General features: G+C 44.9%; 1 protein-coding gene across 2 annotated transcripts in view; it reads left to right on the plus strand.

Moving 5' to 3' along the window:
* PTPN11 (protein tyrosine phosphatase non-receptor type 11) overlaps positions 1–21550 on the plus strand; it is a 79833-nt gene that overhangs the window by 22045 nt on the left and 36238 nt on the right. For both annotated transcript variants that reach the window (XM_047088022.1, XM_047088023.1), the window contains exons 3-6: positions 2710–2904; positions 5151–5343; positions 9162–9278; positions 9958–10071. In XM_047088022.1, the coding sequence (XP_046943978.1) occupies positions 2710–2904; positions 5151–5343; positions 9162–9278; positions 9958–10071 (619 nt within the window). The remainder of the gene's footprint in view (positions 1–2709; positions 2905–5150; positions 5344–9161; positions 9279–9957; positions 10072–21550) is intronic.

Consider the following 21550-nt stretch of genomic DNA (forward strand, 5'->3'; position numbering starts at 1 on the left):
TATTTTGAGTTGGTGTAATTGGGGGAGGGGCAGAGAGAGAGAGAGAGAGAGAGAGAGAGAGAGAGATTCCCAGCAGGCACTGCACTATTACTGCACTGTTAGTGCAGAGCCTGATGTAGGGCTTGAACCCATGAATCATGAGATCACGATCTGAGCCAAAATCAAGAGTCGGATCCTCAGGTCTTGATCTCAGGGTCATGGGTTTGAGCCCGTCTTGGGCTCCACACTGGGCAAGAGTCCTCCTTGGGAAAAACAAAACAAAAAAACTTCAGTGTCTATGTCTGATAAACAAGAACATTCTCCTGTGTAACTTCAGACTCGGTTATGAGGGGCGCGTGGGTGGCTCAGTTAAGTGTCTGACTTCGGCTCACATCATGATCTCACGGTTCGTGAGTTGGAGTAGCACATCGGGCTCTGTGCTTGCTCTCAGCCCTTCAGATCCTCTGCCCTCCTCTCTCTCTGCTGCTCCTCTGCTCACCTGCTCTCTCTCTCTCTCTCTCTCTCGCTCTCAAAGATAAACATTAAGGAAAGAAACTCCATATCTTGAAAAAAATCATTATTATAGGTAATACATTTTAACCTTGCTTCTATAATACCATCTAATATTCATATTCAGAGTTCCCTTGCTATTTCAGTAATGGCTTTTGAAGTGATTGCAAGTGTCTGAGTCCCACCCTGTGTCCCATCTCGTGCCCCAGCCGCCACCCCACACTAGATTCAGGAGGATCTAGTCAAGGATCATTCATTGCGTTCAATTTTTATGTTTCTAGTCTCTCCTGACCTTTTCTTTTTTTTCTCTCTCTTCTGGCTTTTTTGGCCAGTCAGGCCAGTCATTTCGTAGGTTGTCCTTCAATCTCAATTTGCTGATCATTTCCTCATTTTTAAATTCAGATGACACATCTTTGGCAAGTGCACCACAGGGGCAGTGTTCGGCCCGCCCCATTATCTCACAGTGGGAAGCACATGGGGCCTGCTTGTCCCATTTTTCAAGGCTGTTCAGTGTTGTGTTGTGTTGTGTTGTTTTATTGTATTGTATTGTATTGTATTGTATTGTATTGTATTGTATTGTATTGTATCGTATTTATTTTTGAGAGAGAAACAGAGAGAGAGAGAGAGCACGTACGAGAGAGCAGGGGAGGAGCAGAGAGAGAGGGAGAGAGAGAGAATCCCAAGCAAGATGTAGGGCTTGGACTCACGAACCATGAGATATCATGACCAGCGCTGAAATCAAGAGTACGATGTGTCACTAACTGAGCTGCTCAGGAGCCCCTTGGGGGTGTTCAATTTAATCACTTGATTGAGGTGTTTGCCAGATTTTCCCATTGTAAAGGCACCTTTTTCTTTTTGTGATTATGAGTACATTTTTTTTTTTAATGTTTGTTTATTTTTTTGAGAGAGACAGAGACAGAATGTGAGTGGGTTAGGAGCAGAGAGAGAGGGAGACACAGAATCCGAAGCAGGCTCCAGGCTCCGAGCTGTCAGCACAGAGCCCGACGTGGGGCTCGAACTCAGGACCTGTGAGATCCTGACCTGAACTAAAGTTGGACGCTCAACTGACTGAGCCACCCAGGCGCCCCTTTCTTTTTGTGATTAATAGGTGGTCTGTGAGATAGTTGTTTCTTTCTTTCTGTCTTTCTTTCTGTCTTTCTTTTTGTCTTTCTGTCTTTTTTTCTTTCTTTAAAGATTTAAAAAAAAATGTTTATCTTGAGAGGGAGAAGAAGAGAGTGCAAGCAGGGGAGGGGGCAGAGGAGAGAGAGAGAGAGAGAGAGAGTCACAGGCAGACTCAGAACTGACAATGGGGCTCAAATCCATGAACCCATGAACTGTGAGATCGTGACCTGAGCCTATACCAAGAGTCGGACGCTTAACTGAATGAGCCAGCCAGGTGCCCCAAAGATTTTAAGTAATCTCTACACCCAGCATGGGACTCGAACTCACAACCCTGAGACCAAGTGTATGCTCTCCCAGCTGAGCCAGCCAGGTATCCCCTGGCTTCCTTCTCTTAATGTAATGTTTTTGAGATTTGTTCGTGTCGTATGTATCAGTGTTGTTTTGTTTTGTTTTTAATTGCTGTGTTGTGTTTTATTGTATGAGTATACAACTATTTATCCATTTTGATGCTAAATATTTGAGTTTCCAATATTTTTTTATTCCAAATAAGGCTACAATGAATATTCTTGTACAAGTCTTTGATAGCCATACAGTTTCATTTTGTGGGGAGCAAAATACTTAATGAGTAGATTTAGTAGATTACAAGATAGATGGATGTTTAACTTTAATATATGTGTCTTGATTAATTAATGATGAGGAAAATTACTGTCACTTAATATATGCAGTTTGACAGGCCAGACTTTCAAAGATTTTATTTTTAAGTAATCTCTACATCCTATGGGGGGCCCGAACTCCCAACCCTGAGAGATCAAGAGCCACACACTCCACTGACTGACCGAGCCAGCCAGGTGCCCCCGATAGGTCAGACTTTGAACATGGAAGTTGTACAAGGGAAAGGAACCAATAAACAGAGCCCTTTGTGTTGAAACGGTTGACCACGTGGTCCTTTGACTCACTGCATTTGTTACAGGAGAAATGTAAACCGGTTTCTTGGGTGTGTTTCCACGTTTAGGTGAAATCTGCTATTGAATTATGAGATCCATTTTTACTAGCGTGGCTCTTTCTAGTTTTCGTTTCTCCCCTAATGGACTATTTTAGAAGAAATGGAGCTGTCACCCACATCAAGATTCAGAACACCGGTGATTACTATGACCTGTACGGAGGGGAGAAGTTTGCCACTCTGGCTGAGCTGGTCCAGTATTACATGGAACACCACGGGCAATTAAAAGAGAAGAATGGAGATGTTATTGAGCTCAAATATCCTTTGAACTGTGCAGACCCTACCTCTGAAAGGTCAGTGACTTTTAGCGACTCCAGAGTCTGTGCGTCTCTCCCATGCTGTAGGTGTTCTCTGAATGCTTTGTGGGGGTTTGGCTCGATCTGTTGCTCAAGCTGTAACCTTTTCAAGTAAAGTTTTACTGAAGGAAGAAATGGGATCAGATTACTTTCAGATCCCCCTTTTCTTGTAAAAGTGTCCATCAGTGTTCCTTACAGGGATCTCAGATTATTCCTGTATGTTCTTGGTACATGCGGTAATTTTAGGATTATTGGACTTGAGCTGATAATCTTTGAGAGTTAGGAGAGAAAAATGATAATGGAGATGCCAAAACAGCACCAGTTCTCAGTAGTAGCTCCTGACCAGCTATTCAGCAATGCCGCCAACAGATGTCAGTTTAAGCTCAGAAGCCGAAAAGCAGAGAGCTCAGAGGGTCAGATTTTTCATCAGTTCTTTTATTTGGTATCCACAAATGTGGAGAATGACCTTGCTTAGAGGAAATTCCGTCATTTCAGAGATCTTCCCCCACCCCTGCTGCCTTGTGTTGGAACTAAGCTGATGAAAGCCAGGGCTTGACCTATTTTTATTGCTTTTATTGGTTTTCTACAGCCCCAGTCTCCTCTCTGACTCAGTACAAATTCAGGGTCTCTTAAGTAGGTTTGTATATTTTGTATCTTCAGGTAGGTTTCTTCAGTTTGCACCTCTTTGTATGCCGATAGTTTGTTTCTCCAGCTACCACTGTAGCTTCAAGCAAAAGGCTGTCAGCCACCTCAGTTTATCTCTAAATTTTACTCTGTTCAGTTGAGGGTGGATGAAAAATAACTCAAAGTATATTCCCCTAGTGTGAGCCATTAGTACTCTCTGCCATGATAGTGCTTGCCTTCTTACCAAGATTCTGAGGGAAAAAGCCACATGATTAATATGACTAGGTTCAGATTTTTTTAAAGTTTGTTTTTTTATTTGAGTAATTTCTACCCCTAACATGGGGTTTGAACTCACAACCCTGAGATCAAGAGTCACATGCTCTTCTAACTGAGCCATCCAGGCACCCCATTAAGATGTTTAAAAAAAAATTTTTTTTTTTTTAATTTTTTTTTTTAACGTTTATTTATTTTTGAGACAGAGAGAGAGCATGAACGGGGGAGGGTCAGAGAGAGAGGGAGACAGAATCTGAAACATGCTCCAGGCTCTGAGCAGTCAGCACAGAGCCCGACGCGGGGCTCGAACTCCTATACCGCGAGATCGTGACCTGAGCCGAAGTCGGACACCCAACCGACTGAGCCACCCAGGCACCCCCAAAATTTTTTTTTTAATGTTTGTTTATTTTTGAGAGAGAACTCAAGTGGAGGAGGGGCAGAGAGAGAGATGGAGGGAGACACAGAATCGGAAGCAAGCTTCAGGCTCTGAGCTGTCAGGACAGAGCCCGACACGGAGCTCGAACTCAGAAACCATCATGACCTGAGCTGAAATTGGATGCTCAGCCGACTGAGCCACCCAGGTGCCCCAAGATGTTTTTTATAGTATCTGAGAGTACTGTTGTCTCAGAGTCTGTCCTCTGATGGCCTACATCAGGACTCTGGAGTGCTGGGTGAAAATGCAGGTTACTGGGCCACCTTCGGACTTCATGTATCACTACCTCTGGTTGTGAGGCATGGGAATTCACATTTTTAACAAAATCCCTCACCCCTGCTCTAGAAGTTATGTGCATTAGGGTTTGAAATGATAGCCCAGTGTATGCTCCAAAGGTATTGACAGAAAACTTGGAGGCTGTTGAAAGTATTGGTTGGACATATTAAAACATTTGGAATGCTTCATTTATAATGAAAATCCTTCCTTATGTAATTTGCACATACCAAAGCAAGGGCAAACATTCAAATGATTTTCTGTTTCTACCATGATTTTCTCTTTTAATTTCTTTAAATGGTTGTGTTTAAATAGTTGATCCTTTTAGGGTAGGGCATGGAGAAATGACAAAATGCATTTTTAAAAGCTGGAGATGGAAACGAAAATAGGAAAGATTGAGGACATTTGTTTCCCAATGACTGTGGGCTCATTTAAAAAGTTGAATGGTTATTCTTAACATCTTTGCCATTTTTCCTTCCTGCTTGGGCTGCAAATTCTGCCTTGTGCGGGATTGACCAATCTCTTAGAGGACTGTGTCTGTTTTTTAATTGTTCAGGAGCTCGCTGTGTATGGCAGTTTTGTGAAAGAATGCTGTGAACTCATGACAGAACTCAATTGATTTTCATTTAAAAAAATTTAGGTGGTTTCATGGACACCTCTCTGGGAAAGAAGCAGAGAAATTATTAACGGAGAAAGGAAAACACGGCAGCTTTCTGGTACGAGAGAGCCAGAGCCATCCTGGAGATTTTGTTCTCTCTGTCCGAACTGGTGATGACAAGGGGGAAAGCAACGATGGCAAGTCTAAAGTGACCCACGTTATGATCCGCTGTCAGGTAAAGCCGCACTTGAACTACGGGTCCGGCAAAATGTCGTCTTTGGGTGATTTTTCTGCCGGAAGAAGACAGACATCACTTGCGACGTCAGATTTTCTTTGCTCGTTTAGTTACAGGCTGATATGCTTTTAGTATATTATTTATTATAATTGTTTCATCATTTCAGGACTTTGTTATTTACTTCCAGTCTATCTCTGGCAGATTAAATCCCGCTTCAGTGAATCACCTCTGCCCTGTACTATCGAATTTGTTTCTGCTTGATTGTGGCTGGAGTCGGTCAGCCTCACTCTTCCATGTTTCTAAAGTGGTGACCTCGGTTCCTCCTTAGGACTATCACAGTCTGGCCTGTGACTGCATTTGCCTTCATGTTACAGAGTTCCTGCATTCAGGCTCGGAGAATTGAACTCACTATTTCTTGTTTTTAATGTGGTGATGGGACTAAGGAGGTTGATTCTTGGTCAACTATGTCAAACTTTGTTTTGACATAGTTTCTTAAATAGAAACTGTTCACTTACTGCTTCAGTTTTAAAATTACATAAATACAGGGGCGCCTGGGTGGCTCATTTGGTTGAGCGTCCAACTTCAGCTCGGGTTGTGATCTCACGGTTCGTGGGTTCGAGCCCCGTGTCGGGCTCTGTGCTGATAGCTCAGAGCCTGGAGCCTGATTTGGATTCTATGCCTCCCTCTCTATCTGCCCCTACCCTGCTCATATTCTGTCTCTCTCTATTTCAAAAAATAAACGTTCAAAAAAAATTTGTTTAATTACATAAATATTTTAAAAAACAGCTTTATTGAGGTACAACTCACATACCATGTAATTTCGCCCTTTTAAAGCAGTTAGTGGTTTTTGGTATGTTACATATGATGCAATCACCAACACTAATTCCAGAACATTTTCATCACCCCGAAAAGAAACCTTGTGTCCATTCCCAGTCACTCCCCATCATTTCCCCTCTCTCCAGCTCCTGGCAACCACTAATCTACTTTTCATTTTCATGGATTTGCCTATTTTAGATGTTTCGTATAGGTGGAATTATATAACATGGCTTTTGTGTCTGGCTTCTTATACTTTGCATAATGTCTTCAAGGTTTATCCATATTGTCCTGTGTGTCAATAAACTCTATTGTCAAATATTCCATTGTGTGGCTAGAGTAGATTTTGTTTATCCATTAAAAATGGATGGGCATTTTAGCTATTGTGAATAATGCTGCTGTAAACATTTGTGTACAGGTTTTTGTGATATTCTCTATTTGATGAGACAACATCCTCCTATTTTCTTTTAATTTATAAAGTAAGTTTTCTTTAGTTCTTTGGACATATTTATACTCGCTGATTTCAAGTCTTTATGTGGGCTTTTTCAAGGACAGTTTCTATTATTAAGTGTTCTCCCCTCCCCCATGTTTGGTCCATACTTTCCTGTTTCTTTGCATGTTTCATATTTTTTTTTTGTTTGCAACTAGACATTTTAAGTGATACAGTGTGAGGACTCTGGAAATCAGACGCCGGCTTTTCCAGGGTTTGCTGTTTGCTGTCGCTATTTTTTTATTGTTGCTGTAGTTGTTACTCTTTCTGTGTTCCATGATTTTCCTGTATTCTTTGCTGTGTGTAGCCACTGAAGTCTTTGCGTGGTTAGTCTCCTAGCCTTTACCGGGGGCAGGGGGGAGAGCGGGGAGGGCTCTGTGTGTGTGGGTGTGTGTTGGGGCATACTTTCAGCGCTCTGGCCGATTCCAACTCTGCCTTAGCCTTCACCTTCTGTTTGTGCATAACCTCAAGGTCAACTAGAGGTAAAGATAAGGGATTTCTTGGATCTTCCCTACACTTCACACAGCCCTGCACAGTCACATAGCCCTCTGGATTCTCAAGAATATGTTAGAGGTGTTGTTGTTGTTGTTTTTAACTTTTGATTTAAATTCGAGTGAATTAACATACAGCGTAATAATTAGTTTCAGGTGTACAGTATAGGGATTCGACACCTCCGTGTAACACCTGGTGCTCATCACAACAAGTGCACTCCTTGATCCCCATCACCTATTTAACCTTTCTCCCCACCCACCTCCCTTCAGGTAACCATCAGTTTGTTCTCTACAGTTAAGAGTTTGTTGCTTGGTTTGCCTCTCTATGTTAGAGGTTTTCCAAGCCCTATGTGGACATCACCTAGATTTTCCTTTTTCCGTTTTGGTCAGTCTCTTATTTGCTTTAACTGGTTGGTATTGCTGCCTCAGGCTGCTCTGATATTAAACAGTTGCTGCTGATTGTTTTTGGCAGATCCCCTGAAGACAGGGCTGAGTGAACTCTAAGTCAGGTCAAGTAAACATAAGCTCTGAAAACAGGGCTTTTCCAGGCAGCTGCTAAGCAGGCCCAATACAGGTATATCTCAGAGATATTATGGGTTCAGTTCCAGACCACTGCAGTAAAGTGAGTATTGCAACAAAGCAAGTCAAATGAGTTTTTTGGGTTTCCCAGTGCATATAAAAGTTCTGTTTATTCTATACTGTATCTTATTAAGTGTACAGTTGCAGTATGTCTAGAAAACAACGGACAACAAACCTTAATTAAAAAATGCTTTGTTGCTAAAAACACTAAGCATCATCTGAGCTTTCAGGAAGTCATAATCACCGATCACAGAAACTCCGTGACACATATAGTAATAATGAAAAAGTGGAAACATCGGAAGAATTACCAAAACGCGACACAGAGACACAAAGTGAGCAGATACTGTTGGAAAAATGGTGCCGATAGACTTTCTGGATGCAGCGTTGCCACAAACCTTTAATTTGTAAAAAATAACATATCCGCAAAGCACAAAGCACAATGAAGTGAAGTGCAATAAAGCAAGGTTTGCCTGTAGGGAATATTCTCCGGGGATAGGTCCCTTGAGAGGGTTCCAAATCCATTCTGTCCCCTCTGGCTATGCTGTGTTGCTGGCTCTCGCAACTACTGTGGTTATGAGGCTGTTGGTTTTCAAGGCGACTGAAAGAGAGAGGTGCATGGGAAGAGAGGGCAAGTTAGAATGCCACGGTTTGCTCCTTACCAAGATTCAATCATTTTTCTCAAATAAATGTTCCTTGGACTGGTGCAAGTCCTTGGTTAATTTTCAGAGTTCTGAAGAAGTCGGTGACAGTTTTTACCAGTATTTTTGTTGCTTTTACGGAAGAATGGATTTTCAGAGGTCTGTCCTTTGTCATTCTGAAAGTGCTTCTCCTCCTCCCCACCGCAGTTTTATTTTTAAATAAAAGATCATACCCAAACATCTTCATATTTAATTTTTAGGGTTTTGCATTTTCTGAGTTTAACTGTTTTCCTGTTGTTTCCCTGAAGTCGCCTATTCTGATCTTTTTGTCAGAGAAAATTTCCTGGTCTCTGTTTATAATTTCCCTTTTAAAGTTTCATTAGAAGAGGAAAATAGAGACATGGGTGTTGGGGCTTCAGTGCTGCCTAGCCAGCCTTGGAGTTTGTTGCATTTCAGAGAGAAATTGTTATTTACCTCTCTTCAGCAGCCTGCCGTATGGTTGCTTAGCCTAGAGTGTAAGTAAATAGTAAATAATGCTGCTTTCTTTAACCTACTTAGTTAACGTATGAAGGGGAGACTTTTGTGCCCCTGGTGCTGAGGGATACTTACTTAGCTCTCACTCACACCCCACGGTGAGCCCTTTCCCATTGAGTCGGCCTTTCCTGTTCCATCATCCTTGCTTTCTCTCCTTTGTACTACGACAGCCATTTTTTCTTTGGGGGAGAGTCAGCTCTGTACTTCAGCTGGGAAAAATAATAATTTAACATAAAGGTAATAGGATTTTTTTCTTTTTTTTGGTCTTGAAAGGAACTGAAATATGATGTTGGTGGAGGAGAACGGTTTGACTCTTTGACAGATCTCGTGGAGCATTACAAGAAGAACCCCATGGTGGAAACATTGGGCACAGTGCTACAACTCAAGCAGGTGAGAATATTAGAAAGCTAAAGCTTCATCTCCTTACGGAGTTTAGAAAATCCTGATACAGAATATTCTAAATATACAGAAGTAGAATAATATCAATGACCTCCATACACCCATCACCCAGCTTCAATTGTGATCAACTTAAAAATCTTGTTTCATTGTTACCACACTCCACTGCTCTTCCCCGGGGGTATTTGGAAACGAATTCCAGGTATTATGTCATTTCCATGATATCTCCATGTGTATCTCTAAAAGGCTTTATGGAGTTTCTAAGGCAAGCTTTTACCAAGTGTTCGTTCTAGGCCTCCCTTTGGTTTACTTACGGTGATTACACTTACTCCCTTTGGAGTTACTGCTACTTCAGAGTTCCCTCTTAGCACCTAGTGGCAAATTATATCATCTCCCCAAATAATGTTGGGATCGATTTATGAAGAAAAATAGGTTTGAATTTATATCAGCAGAGTAAAGTGTGTGTGGGGATTGAAGAAAGATACATTTTCTGACAAAACAGAAAAGTGAAACTGTATTTGAAAACTTCTGTTGTGAATTACTGTATCCTTTGAATTTCCTGTCCTTGCCTTACAAATATCAAGATGGAACTCTTTTTTTTTTTTTTGTATTAACACTTTTTTTTTTTTAATAATACTTTATTCATTTCACACCAACTGCTGAATTTGATTAGCCCCTCAACACAACACGCATCAATGCTGCTGAAATAGAAAGCCGGGTTCGAGAACTAAGCAAATTAGCTGAGACCACAGATAAAGTCAAACAAGGCTTTTGGGAAGAATTTGAGGTAAGTTATTAAAAAAAAATTTTTTTTTTTTGCATGAGTTATTAAATCCTATTTTTAATGAGAGAGAAGTTGGCCCTGTATTTGGAATTGGATCTGAAAGACTTGAATCTGTGCTCTTTCTTCATTCAGCCATTGATTGACAGGGAACAAGTTGCTGAGGGGGCTTCTCTGAAATAGAAGGGCATTGTGTTCTGGGAGAAGGGAGTTGGCAGTTAATATTAAATGGATGAGCCAATAGCTCCATTTGGCTCTTTTGGTTTGGACTGCTGGCAAAAACCCAGAAAAACAAAAGGATCTAATTCCTTTGGAAGATTTCCAGCATTGGCTGGCTTCTTTAGAGAGAATCTATAGCCTTATTGCAGTGAATAAGTGAAAGTGAAATACCTCATGGTGGTTTTAATTTGGGAGTTGACGTTTATAACTTTGGGAAGTGAACTGATTTCTTTCCTGAAACCAACTTGGGTAGGAGAATGTCCCCAGAGGGAATGTGCTATGTTCCTGTTTTACTCTGGTATGTCACTTACCAATTCACATTGTGATCGTGTTCTCTCTCCTCTCACCCATTTGATTGAAAACTTCCTCAAAAACAAGGATCATACCATACTTACTTTCATAGTTACCCCTAGCATGTGGCACAGTGCCTAGAACACAGTAGAAACTCCATAAATAATTGTTGAATGGGTATTTACATTTATCTAATGTTTATGTCACTTTATTATTACTATTCTGTTTATGGGAATGATGGACTATTACTTACTTTCTGTAGGACTTTTAGAATCAATAAATGTGGAACAAATGAATGGCCACATGAAGTGGCTACAGGTCAGATCAGCTTATTGAGATAGACTTTATTTCCATTTTACAGAGGAGGAGCCTGAGGCTTGGGGAGGTTAAGTAAACCATCCAGCACCATACCACAAATACCGATTGCACCGCAGCGCTGAGGTTGGGTGCAGAATAGAACAGTCACATTCCCCCCTCCACATTGCTGAACAGGAACTTGAACTCAGCTTTATTTTTTTCATACCAGGCATTGGACTTATTGCCCAGGACACTATGTCGAACAAGATGGACAGGGTTTCTGTCTTTAAGGAGCTTCTAGTTGAGGGGCACCTGGATGGCTCAGTCAGTTGAGCATCCGACTTCGGCTCAGGTCATGATCTCGTGGCTCTTGAGTTCGAGCCTCACCTCGGGCTGCTCTTGGCACAGAGCCTGCTTCAGATCCTCTGTCTCCCTCTCTCTCTGCCCCTCCCCCACTAGCGTTCTCTCCGAGATACATAAAAACGTTAAAAAAGGAAAAGGGAGCTTCTAGTTAACAGAGGGGAGACAGTGATGAAGGGCATCACTGAGAAACTCATGATCAGCATAATGAGTCAGATTAAAAAACAGTGTTTTTTAATGTTTGTTTATTTTTGAGAGAAAGAGAGCAAGCAGGAGAGGGGAAGAGAGAGAGGGAGACACAGAATTTGAAACAGGCTCCAGGCTCTGGGCTGTCAGCGTAGAGCCTGACGCTTGGCTTGTAATCATGAACTATGAGGTCGTGATCTGAGGCAAAGTCCGACGCTTAACCGACTGAGCCACCCAGATGCCCCCAGAATTCTTTTTTAATGTTCGTTATTTATTTTTGAGAGAGGGAGCACAAGTGTGGACAGAGCAGAGAGAGAGAGAGGGGGGGAGACAGAGAATCCGAAGCGGGCTTCAGGCTCCAAGCTGTCGGCACAGAGCCCGACATGGGGCTTGAACTCACGAACTGTGAGATTGTGACTTGAGCTCAAGTCGGACACTTAACTGACTGAGCCACCCAGGTGCCCCAATCAGTCAGAATTTTTAAATCTCAAGCCCACTGCTTTCTTCCCTGTGTCCCACCAGCGGCGAAAATAAAGAGCAGCATTTCTGGTCATTTAATTCCATTCATTCACTTGTTTTCATTCATTTCATGTAGTCTTTATAAAGCCTCATGAGATAGGCGGGATGAGTACAGAAATTGGAATGGCAAACCTATTTTTCCAAAGTTTTTATTATGCAAAATTTCAGATCTGTCCAAGAGCAGAGGGCAGAGTGTAATCACAGCAATATGTCTGTCACCCAGCATTGACAGTTGTTGATATGTGGCCAGTCTTTTTTTTTTTAAAGTAGACTCCATGCCCGGTGTGGAGCCCAACAATGGGGCTTGAATTCACGACCCCGAGACCAAGACCTGAGCTGAGATCAGGAGTCAGACACTTAACCAACTGAGCTGCCCGGGTGCCCTGTGGCCAGTCTTTTTTTCAACGTTTTTTTTTTTTTTTTTTTTTTTTTTTTTTTGGGACAGAGAGAGACAGAGCATGAACGGGGGAGGGGCAGAGAGAGAGGGAGACACAGAATCGGAAACAGGCTCCAGGCTCCGAGCCATCAGCCCAGAGCCCGACGCGGGGCTCGAACTCACGGACCGCGAGATCGTGACCTGGCTGAAGTCGGACGCTCAACCGACTGCGCCACCCAGGCGCCCCTGGTCTTTTTTTTAACTCCTCCCCACTGCCTCCCCCTGCCTTGGCTTATCTTGAAGCAAATCCCAGGTGTTTTTTCATCTGTAACTATTTCATTTCGAAAGATCATAACTAGAGTACCATGCTCACGCTTAAAATTATTAACAGTAACGCCTTGACATTGTGGATATCAGTCACTGCTCACGTTTTCCTGATCGTCATGCGTACACATGTGCACACACATGCAGTTTGTTTGAACTGAGAAGTGCTTTTTCCTACTTGATTAAGAAAAAATGTTGAGGGGCGCCCGGCTGGCTCAGTCCGAAGAGCATGTGACGCTTCATCTCGGGGTTGTGAGTTCGAAACCCACATTGGGTGTAGAGATTACTTAAATAAATAAAACTTAAAAATATTTTTTTGAATGTACTATATAAAATAGATGTGTATAAGGAACCCCCGTGCATCATTATCAACGTTGCCAGTTATCCCTGATACCGTGTTATTTTTTTATTTTTTTTTATTTTTTAAACGTTTATTTATTTTTGAGACAGAGAGAGACAGAGCATGAACGGGGGAGGGTCAGAGAGAGAGAGGGAGACACAGAATCTGAAACAGGCTCCAGGCTCTGAGCTGTCAGCACAGAGCCCTATGCGGGGCTTGAACTCACAAACCACGAGATCATGACCTGAGCCGAAGTCGGATGCTTAACCAACTGAGCCACCCAGGCGCCCCTTGATACCGTGTTATTTTATTTGTAAATACTTTGGTATCTATGGAATTTTTTAAAATTTATATTTTAGTTAATATACAGCACAATATTGGTTTCAGCAGTAGAATTCAGTGATTCTTCACTTAAATACAACACACCCACTACTCATCACAAGTGCCCTCCTTGGTACCCATCACCCATCTAGCCCATTTCCTGCCCACCTCCCTCCATCAACCCTCAGTTTGTTCTCTATCGTTAAGTCTCTTGTGGTTTTTTTCCCTCTCCCCTCCCCCATACGTTCATCTGTTTTGTTTCCTAAGTTCCGCATATGAGTGAAACCATATGATATCTATCTTTCTCTGACTTATTTCACTTAGCATAATACACTCTAGTTCCATCCACGTTGTTGCAGATGGCAAGATTTCATTCTTTTCGATGGCTGAGTAATATTCCAGTGTGTGTGTGTGTGTGTGTGTGTGTGTTTGTGTGTACACATATATCTACACACACACACCCCCCACATCTTCTTTATCCATTCATCAGTCGATGGACATTTGGGGCTGTCTCCATAGTTTAGCTATTGTTGATAATGCTGCTATAAACATTAGGGTGCATGTACCCCTTTGAATCTGTATTTTTGTGTCCTTTGGGTAAATACCTCATCGTGCAATTGCTGGATTGTAGAGTAGTTCTATGGAATTCTTTTTTTTTTTTTTTTAAATCTTAGATCCTTTAAAAATGGTTTAAGGTTTTGTTTTTTTTTTTAATTTTTTAATTTGAAAGAGAATGAGCGCGTGTGCAAGCAGAGAAGGGAGCAGAGGGAGGGGGAGAGAGAGAGAGAGAGAGAGAGAGAGAGAGAGAGAGAGAGAATCTTAAGCAGGCTCTGTGCTCAGCGCCGAGGCCAGTGTGGGGCTCTAACCCACAAACCATGAGATCATGACTTGAGCTGAAACCAAAGTCGGACGCTTAACTGACTGAGCCGCCAGGCACCCCGGTCGTGAGCTGTTTTTTTAATCTATATCCTTGTTCATTTTACATTTTATTCATTCACTCATTCGTTCATTCATTCAGAGAGCAAGCTGGGGAGAGGGGTAAAGGGGGAGAGAGAGAATCTCATGCAGGCTCCACACTCAATGCAGAGCCCGACATGGGGCTTGTCTCGCGATCCTGGGATCATGACCTGAGCCAAAATCAAGAGTCAGACGTTCAACCGACCGAGCCACCCAGGCACTCCGTTACACAATCTCTTAAAATGGTAGCTGAGGCGATCATTCGTCCACACCACTTTTCCTTCACAGTGGCTATGAACTTTAAAAAAAGTGACAGCAGTGAGGTGGGTGTCTATTGCCTGGTGAGTTCTTGAACACTAATGTCACTTAGGCAGTGCTTAGGGAAACAAAGTCAGACCTTCCCGGGAAGCTTGTGGCATCAGGGGTGTTGCTCACGATCCTGTCGGTGGGGTCAAGATGTGACCTTAGAATAGCTCCTAGCGTGACTTTCCTGGCCTTGGAAAAAGAAGGTTGCTTCTAAATGCTGACCTGATAGTTTCGCTGTGACATCTCAGATTCAGGTAATCTTTTATACATTATTAACAACAAAGCCGGTGAACCGGCTTTTGGGAAAAATGGAAAAAAACAATACCATGTCTGTTCTCCATAGAGGTCAGGCTGATCTCATAAATTGTCATTCGCTAAATCAGAGCACAGGACTAACGTTTCATCTGATGACAGCTGAAACCAGACCTAAACAGCTGGTGACCTGCTTTCTGGGTCTCTTAGGTATCTGCTTCTCAAATCCAGTTAATTTTAAAAAACACCCTTTGTTGTTTTTTAAGTTCATTTATTTTGAGAGAGAGCATGAGCAGGGGAGAAGCAGAGAGAGGGAGCGAAAGAGTCCCAAGCAGGCTTCGAACTCTCAGCACAGAGCCCGACACAGGGCTTGATCTCACCACCCGTGAGATCATGACCTGCGCCGCAACCAAGAGTCAGATGTTTAACCAACTGAGCTACCCAGGCCCCCCCCACCCCAATTGCCCTTTAAGGTTGGGGCCTGGGGAATACAGCTCAGAACAGAACCAAACCATTATAGAAACCAACTAGATACGTGGAAGCAGAGACTCATTACAATCTAAACCCTCTGAAACTGAAGTTGGATCCCGACAGCAAGGCATTATTCTCTTGGCACTTGTACTTCAGTTGTTTCCCGGGAGGTGATAATTTGGGATCAGTTCCTTCTTACCAAGGACTCTGATGGTCTCTACGGTGAACCAGAGCTCTGAATGACAGCTGTGTCTTGTTGCGGCCCGTAAAGTTCCGTGTGTCCTTTCGGGTACGTTCCCCCAGAAGACACTTACGAGTTACTTCCGCGTTTGACGCATCTTAAATACAAAGTCTCTTGGGAAGCTGCTCGATTCTTCTCTCCTTGGCCTCTGAAATGAATTCGGGTTGTTGGTCTTCTTCTAGGGTGTGTTGTAGGATGAAGACACTGTGACCCCAAGTCTGACTTTTTCCTAGAGGCTTCCCATTCTTGATCTGTGCAAACATCTTACGTCTCTTGTGTGTCTCTCCTTATGAATGTGAGGAGGAGGATAGTTCTAGCTTTGCTGGGATGAAGTAAGGTTCTGAAGTGAGACACTCGCTACGTAAATGAAAAGGCAGGTTATGATCTTATGATTTTGTGCCTGCGCTGTGCGTTACCCGAAACCTGAGCTCAGCCCTGAACATCTCGGCGAGGTACGTATCGCACGGCCGCATTGATAGAGTATTTGCACGCTCTCTCAGCCTGTTCTTGTCTTTGGAGTCCGCTAGGCCCGGGCTGCCCAGGGGACACTGGGCTGCACCTTGACGCTGCATCTGACTGCGGGACCCAAGTGGTGGATGGAAATCTTGCTGTTGGCAGTCCTTTGGCCTCCACTCTCTCCTTTCTCCCTCCTCCGTCTTGCTGCCTCTCTGTGTCCAGTCTACCTGCTCTCCACACACCTGCTTCCATCCTTCTTTTCCTTGAGCAGATTCCTCTGCTTCCTGACTTACAAACCTTCCTTCTGGCCCCTTGCAGACATTGAAACCAGCAACTTCGTACAAAGTCTAGGATTCTCATGGGCTCAGATGCCATCCATCTTGGTCTGAGGAGAGTACCAAGGACATGATCACTTGGAACAACTGTGTCTGGAGGGGAAAGCAGTTGTGAGAGATGAGTGTTGTCGGGAGTCGGGCAGACGTCCTGAAAATATTTCCCCCAAACAGGAGACGCTGGTGGTGGCATGATGTATTCATTTTCTTCATTCGCCAAGTAGTTGTTAAGCACAGACTCCAGGCCGGGTTCTGTTCTAGGGTCTGGGGATGCAGCAGGAAACAAATAAAAGTCATTATCCTTATGGAGCTTTATGGCCAACGGGGAGACACAGTAAAACAAAGAAACGAGTGAATGTTTGTTGCGGGAGAGGGTGATACGTGCTATAGAGAAAATAAAGTAGGGCCAGAAAGGAAGGGCGTGCTGATGGGGTCGTTACCATTTTACTCAGGTCTCTCTGATGCAGTGGTACTCGAGCAGAGAGTTGAAGGACATAAGGGAGCGGGCCATACAGATAACCTCAGGAAGAGCATTCCAGGCAGAGAGGACAACGGCGCAGAGGCCCTGAAGTGGGAACGTGGAGTGTGCGTGCACGTTGCACCATCAGCAAACAGTACTGTCGGAGAGGAGCAGGCCGAAGGGGAATGTGGGTGGAGTGACACAGAGGAGCGAGATGACACGGGGTCCGTGGGCCCACGGGTCCGTGTAGCAGCATTGGCTTTTACTTGGTGACAGAGTCTGAGAAGGGTTCTAAGCACAGGAGGGATGTGATCTTGCTGGCTGCCGCATGGGAGGCTTTCTGCAAGGGGGACATAGAGGCAGGGAGACCCGCAGAGAGGCACGTCACAGGAGCCAGAGCATCTTGGTTCAGGGTAGCAGCCGTGGAGGTGGTTGGGTTCTCGAGATATTTTGAAAGTAGAGTCGGGGCGCCTGGGTGGCGCAGTCGGTTAAGCGTCCGACTTCAGCCAGGTCACGATCTCGCGGTCCGTGAGTTCGAGCCCCGCGTCGGCTCTGGGCTGATGGCTCGGAGCCTGTTTCCGATTCTGTGTCTCCCTCTCTCTCTGCCCCTCCCCCGTTCATGCTCTGTCTCTCTCTGTCCCAAAAATAAATAAAAACGTTGAAAAAAAAAATTTAAAAAAAAAAATAAAAAAATAAAAAAAAATAAAAAAAATAAAAAAAAAAGAAAGTAGAGTCAACGCATCGTGTGGTTAAGGCAGAGCTGAGGAAAGGATGTGGTGAAGGTTTTTGGCTCGAGCAGTTGGCAGGATAGAGTCATGGTTTACCTAGACGGGGAGGCTGGGAGGAATGGGTTTGAGGGCAGGTGATCAACTTTCATTCTGGACTTGTTAAAATTTGAACTGGTAGACATCTGATGGCGGTGCGATTATTCACATGGTGTTATGGGTGGGATTGTCCTAGAACGTTCCTTTTTCATTTCACCTTACTAACACTCCTCAGTTCCCAGCCTCAGGATCATTTTCTCAGGGAAACCTTCCTGGATCCCCGTGCCCGTGCCTGGATGGGTTCTTGTTACAGGTGCACTAGCAGCAGCCCTTTCCTTCATACTACCTGCTCTCCTTGGAGTTCATGGGCACTCCGTGTGGCCGTTGTTTTCACGTTTGTCTCTTGTTCTGTGAATTCGCAGAAGCAGATGGCGTTACTAGGTCTGTCAGAATAAAGAGAGGTTTTGCTCAGATGCAACTAAAGGTGATCAAATAAAGAGATACACTTTGATCCTGCTATTTTAGGTGTGCTGTGTGCATATTATCTAAGAGAAGAACCCAAAGCAGTCCGTGGGCCCCACAAAGACAGGTAGTCCTGCCTGGTTTCCTGTAGTCCTGGTAGAGACTCCAGGGGAGCCTGGCACACCATAGACAGAAAGGATGTATTTGGGCTGAGTATTGAATACAAGTTGTTTTCAGGAGAGAGAGGGAGAGAGGGAGACAGAGGGAAGGGGGAAGGGGGGGAGGGAGAAAGGAAGAGACACGAGGGCGGGGTGGGGGGAAGAGTGAGAAAGAGAGGGGAAGAAGGAGAGGGAGAGAAAGTGGTATTAGGTTTAGATGCTTTGCATATATTCAATAGGGAATGGCTTTCTGATGCTTAAAAAGTATGGAGGAATGTTCCTGGCTTTGCTTGGAGATGTTCCTCTTTACTACCCTGCAGTTTTCAGGTGGAGGCCCTGCTTGAGGGTTGTGAATGCACATTTCGGTCTTCGAGACCCATCTATACACACTTGCGCAATAGGGTCTAATTCAGGGTGGCAGTGATGAATTTCAGAAAAATTTTAGCTTTGAATCTCCTGTTTCTGACTTACACACACACACACACACACACACACCCCACAACACACACCCATACAAACCCCACGCAACATCATATTCACTGGGGTTATTTTTTCCCAGCACTTTAAAGCCTGTTTGCCTTAGCAATTTGATTTTTGTTTTTAAAGCCCATCCTCCTCCTATTACGCAAGCCTCTCTCTGTCGTGGTCTGAAGCTGTTTTCCATTCGCATGGGCAGCGCGGTCACTTCCTTGACAGCTACACAGATGTCCTGGACCCTCGGCCACTGGGCCATCTGACGTGTCTCCAGGAGGAGCTAATGCCTGCCTTCAAACCCACAGGCCGGTTCGATTTCTTTCAAGTGATTACATCCTGCTCAGGGGAGCTGTAAATTCTGCTTCGAGACGGTTAGGCTTTTATGGAAACAAGACTTTAACAGCACCCCAAAGCTGTGTCTAGAATAATAATTCTTGCTGGCGATCTCTAGCAGAACTCTTCCCCTTGGTGGCCAAGCCCCACCACGCTTCACCACAGCCCCCTAGTAGGGCTCCAGCCTTGGGCTGCAAGTGCTCCAGGCCGCAGGCCCGCGCCGCAGCCGGGATTTTCCACGTAGGTCCCAAAGCTCCCAGTTGCTTGAATAGAAGAGCTGCTGCCTTCCCGTGGGCAGAGCTTTGCAGCGGTTGGAGGTTTCATTCGGCAAGCGAAACGTTCCGTCCTGGAGAAGTTCCTTTGTTTCCTTTGGACTGCTTCTCTTCCAGCATCTCTCTCTGTTCTGTTCTTTGCCCCTCCAGTGTCAGGTTTTCCTTCTTAGAGTCATTTCAGTTTGCCAGAGCCGCTTGACGTCTTTACAGAGAGTAAGAGCCGAAGGTGCTTTCGGGCACTTTCGCGTCTCTGTGTCACCTTTCCCTTTGGCCCCCAACCACCCTTGCTTCTCCCTGCGTCTGCCGTCGTCTCCTGTCTTCTTCACCAGGTGGGCCTGCACTGTGGCCATTTCTTCTGAGCTCCTGCCTCCTTTAACCTCCGACCGTGACTGCTTCCACCATCACTGAGCCAACAGGCGGAAGGCCCCAGTGGCTTTCTTACTGTGACACGAGTAGTCTTTGCTCTAGCCTCTTTCTTCCGTGTGCTGCTTTTGAGACCACCGTCCAGCTCCTCATTCCCACAGTGTTCTTTCCTTGGTTTCTCTGGCCTGCAGCAGCACACGCCTGGTTTATTCCTTCTTCCTCTTCCTGTGCCTCTTGCTGGCCGCTGCCTTTTCTCTTCTCTTTTCCTCTTTTCCTCTTCTGACTGGCTAACTCCAGCGGTTCTCCACAACGTGGTCGGGGCCCTCCGCTCGTCTTGCTTGAGGTTCGCTCTTCGTTGGGGAGCACATCCGTTCTTATCCTATCCTGGTTCCCCCTAAGTTTATCTTGCTTCTGAGCTCTGGTTTTGCCTTTTAAATGATGCCTTCCGTATTTCTTCACAGTTCTGTCTCTTCAAATTTGAGCATTCAAGACAGGAGCCTATTATTTTCCCCTTTAAACCAAATACCCCCTCCCGCCCCCTTTACTGCCCCGTGTCTGGCACTCATGCTATTTATCCTTGGGCGCCGTGGGCTGGAATCCTCAGAGCCTCTCTCAATTCCTCTTTGTCCCATTTCTGCCATACCCTGCCATTCACCAAGTGCTGTTGATTCTTCTTTCCTAATGTCTTTCTGCTCTTAGAGGGCGGAGGGAAACGCGTCTGTTGTCTACTTGGTGCCACATTTGGGGCTAGGGAAGTCATCTCATTGCATCCCCAGGCCTGTGGGGTAGGTGGAGTAACCCGTGGGCATGCTGAGAAGTCGGGGCACCTGCTCAGGGCCGCCCAGGGAGGCATTCGTGGAGACAGGAGTTTCGTCTGACACCAAGAGGTACAGGCTCTCGTTACCCCAAGAGACACGAACTGTTCTTTTTCCCTCTGCCTCTCACCCTCCGTTTACCCTTCAGGTGAATCTGCACTCAGCATTTCTCCTGTCTCTCTTCTGCTCAGAAACCATCAGTGGCTCCCTGTTTCCTAGGTGAGACACAGCATTTTCATTTTGACCAAGAAACTAAAGCCCAAAAAGAAGTGAGAAACTTGTCCCCAGGAGGCAGATGGTTGGCTGTGGTGTGAACTTCGTGTGTCAGAACCTTGTCACTCAGCTGTTGAAGGTTCTTCTGCCTGGTTTTCAAGGCCCGCCATCATTTTTCTGACTCTCCACATCTAACCCCATTTGCCTCCACTTCTTGGCACACAGCTTCTAGACTCATCGACCGGTCTCCTTCACCCTGAAGAACTCTCGCCTCTTAGCCCCGTTGCTTGCCTTCCCTAACTTGTTGGGATGGCTTCCTTTCCTCCTTGGACCTGTCTAAATCCTTCACCTGCTTCAGGCCTTAGCTCCTCCCAGAAACCTGCTTTGGTTAGTTTTCATGGATCTCACTCCCTAGACTGCACACCACATAATTAATTCCACACTTAATTATAGATTTGTCTTGTACTGCTTGCTGCAGTTTTGTGTGTCAGAACCTGTTCTCCCCCGAGGCACCATGCCTTTTAATTCATTTTCCTACTTGCTCTCCACCTTCTGGGAGGACAGGGGCGTCTGGGCTTACAGCAGGCACCGGGAGGGGAACCAGGTCTTGGGTTGATTTTGTCCGTCACCTTCGTAAGTGCTTATCCGTCAGTTGGGACCTTCTCTGGCGCTGAGAGTCTGCAGCTGCCCCTTCGTGCCTGGGTGGTGCTGAGGACTCGTTCAGGACAGGCTGCCCAAATCCCACAGCAGAGAAACGGCGACAGGCTGTGCGGTGTGGTATCAGGATGCGGGGGACTTTCACCCGCCCGTGGCGCCTGGCGACACTGCAGAGCTTGCAGCGGGGGGGACGGGATGAGAAATTGCAGCGTCCTCTGCACACAGGACGGATGCCAGAGGAACACAGAGGGTCATTCAGACCGGGT

The sequence above is a fragment of the Lynx rufus genome, unplaced genomic scaffold (genome assembly GCF_022079265.1).
Source record: "Lynx rufus isolate CCGP_SWC_20201006 ecotype Redwood Valley unplaced genomic scaffold, mLynRuf1.p SCAF_24, whole genome shotgun sequence".
Lineage (NCBI taxonomy): Eukaryota > Metazoa > Chordata > Mammalia > Carnivora > Felidae > Lynx > Lynx rufus.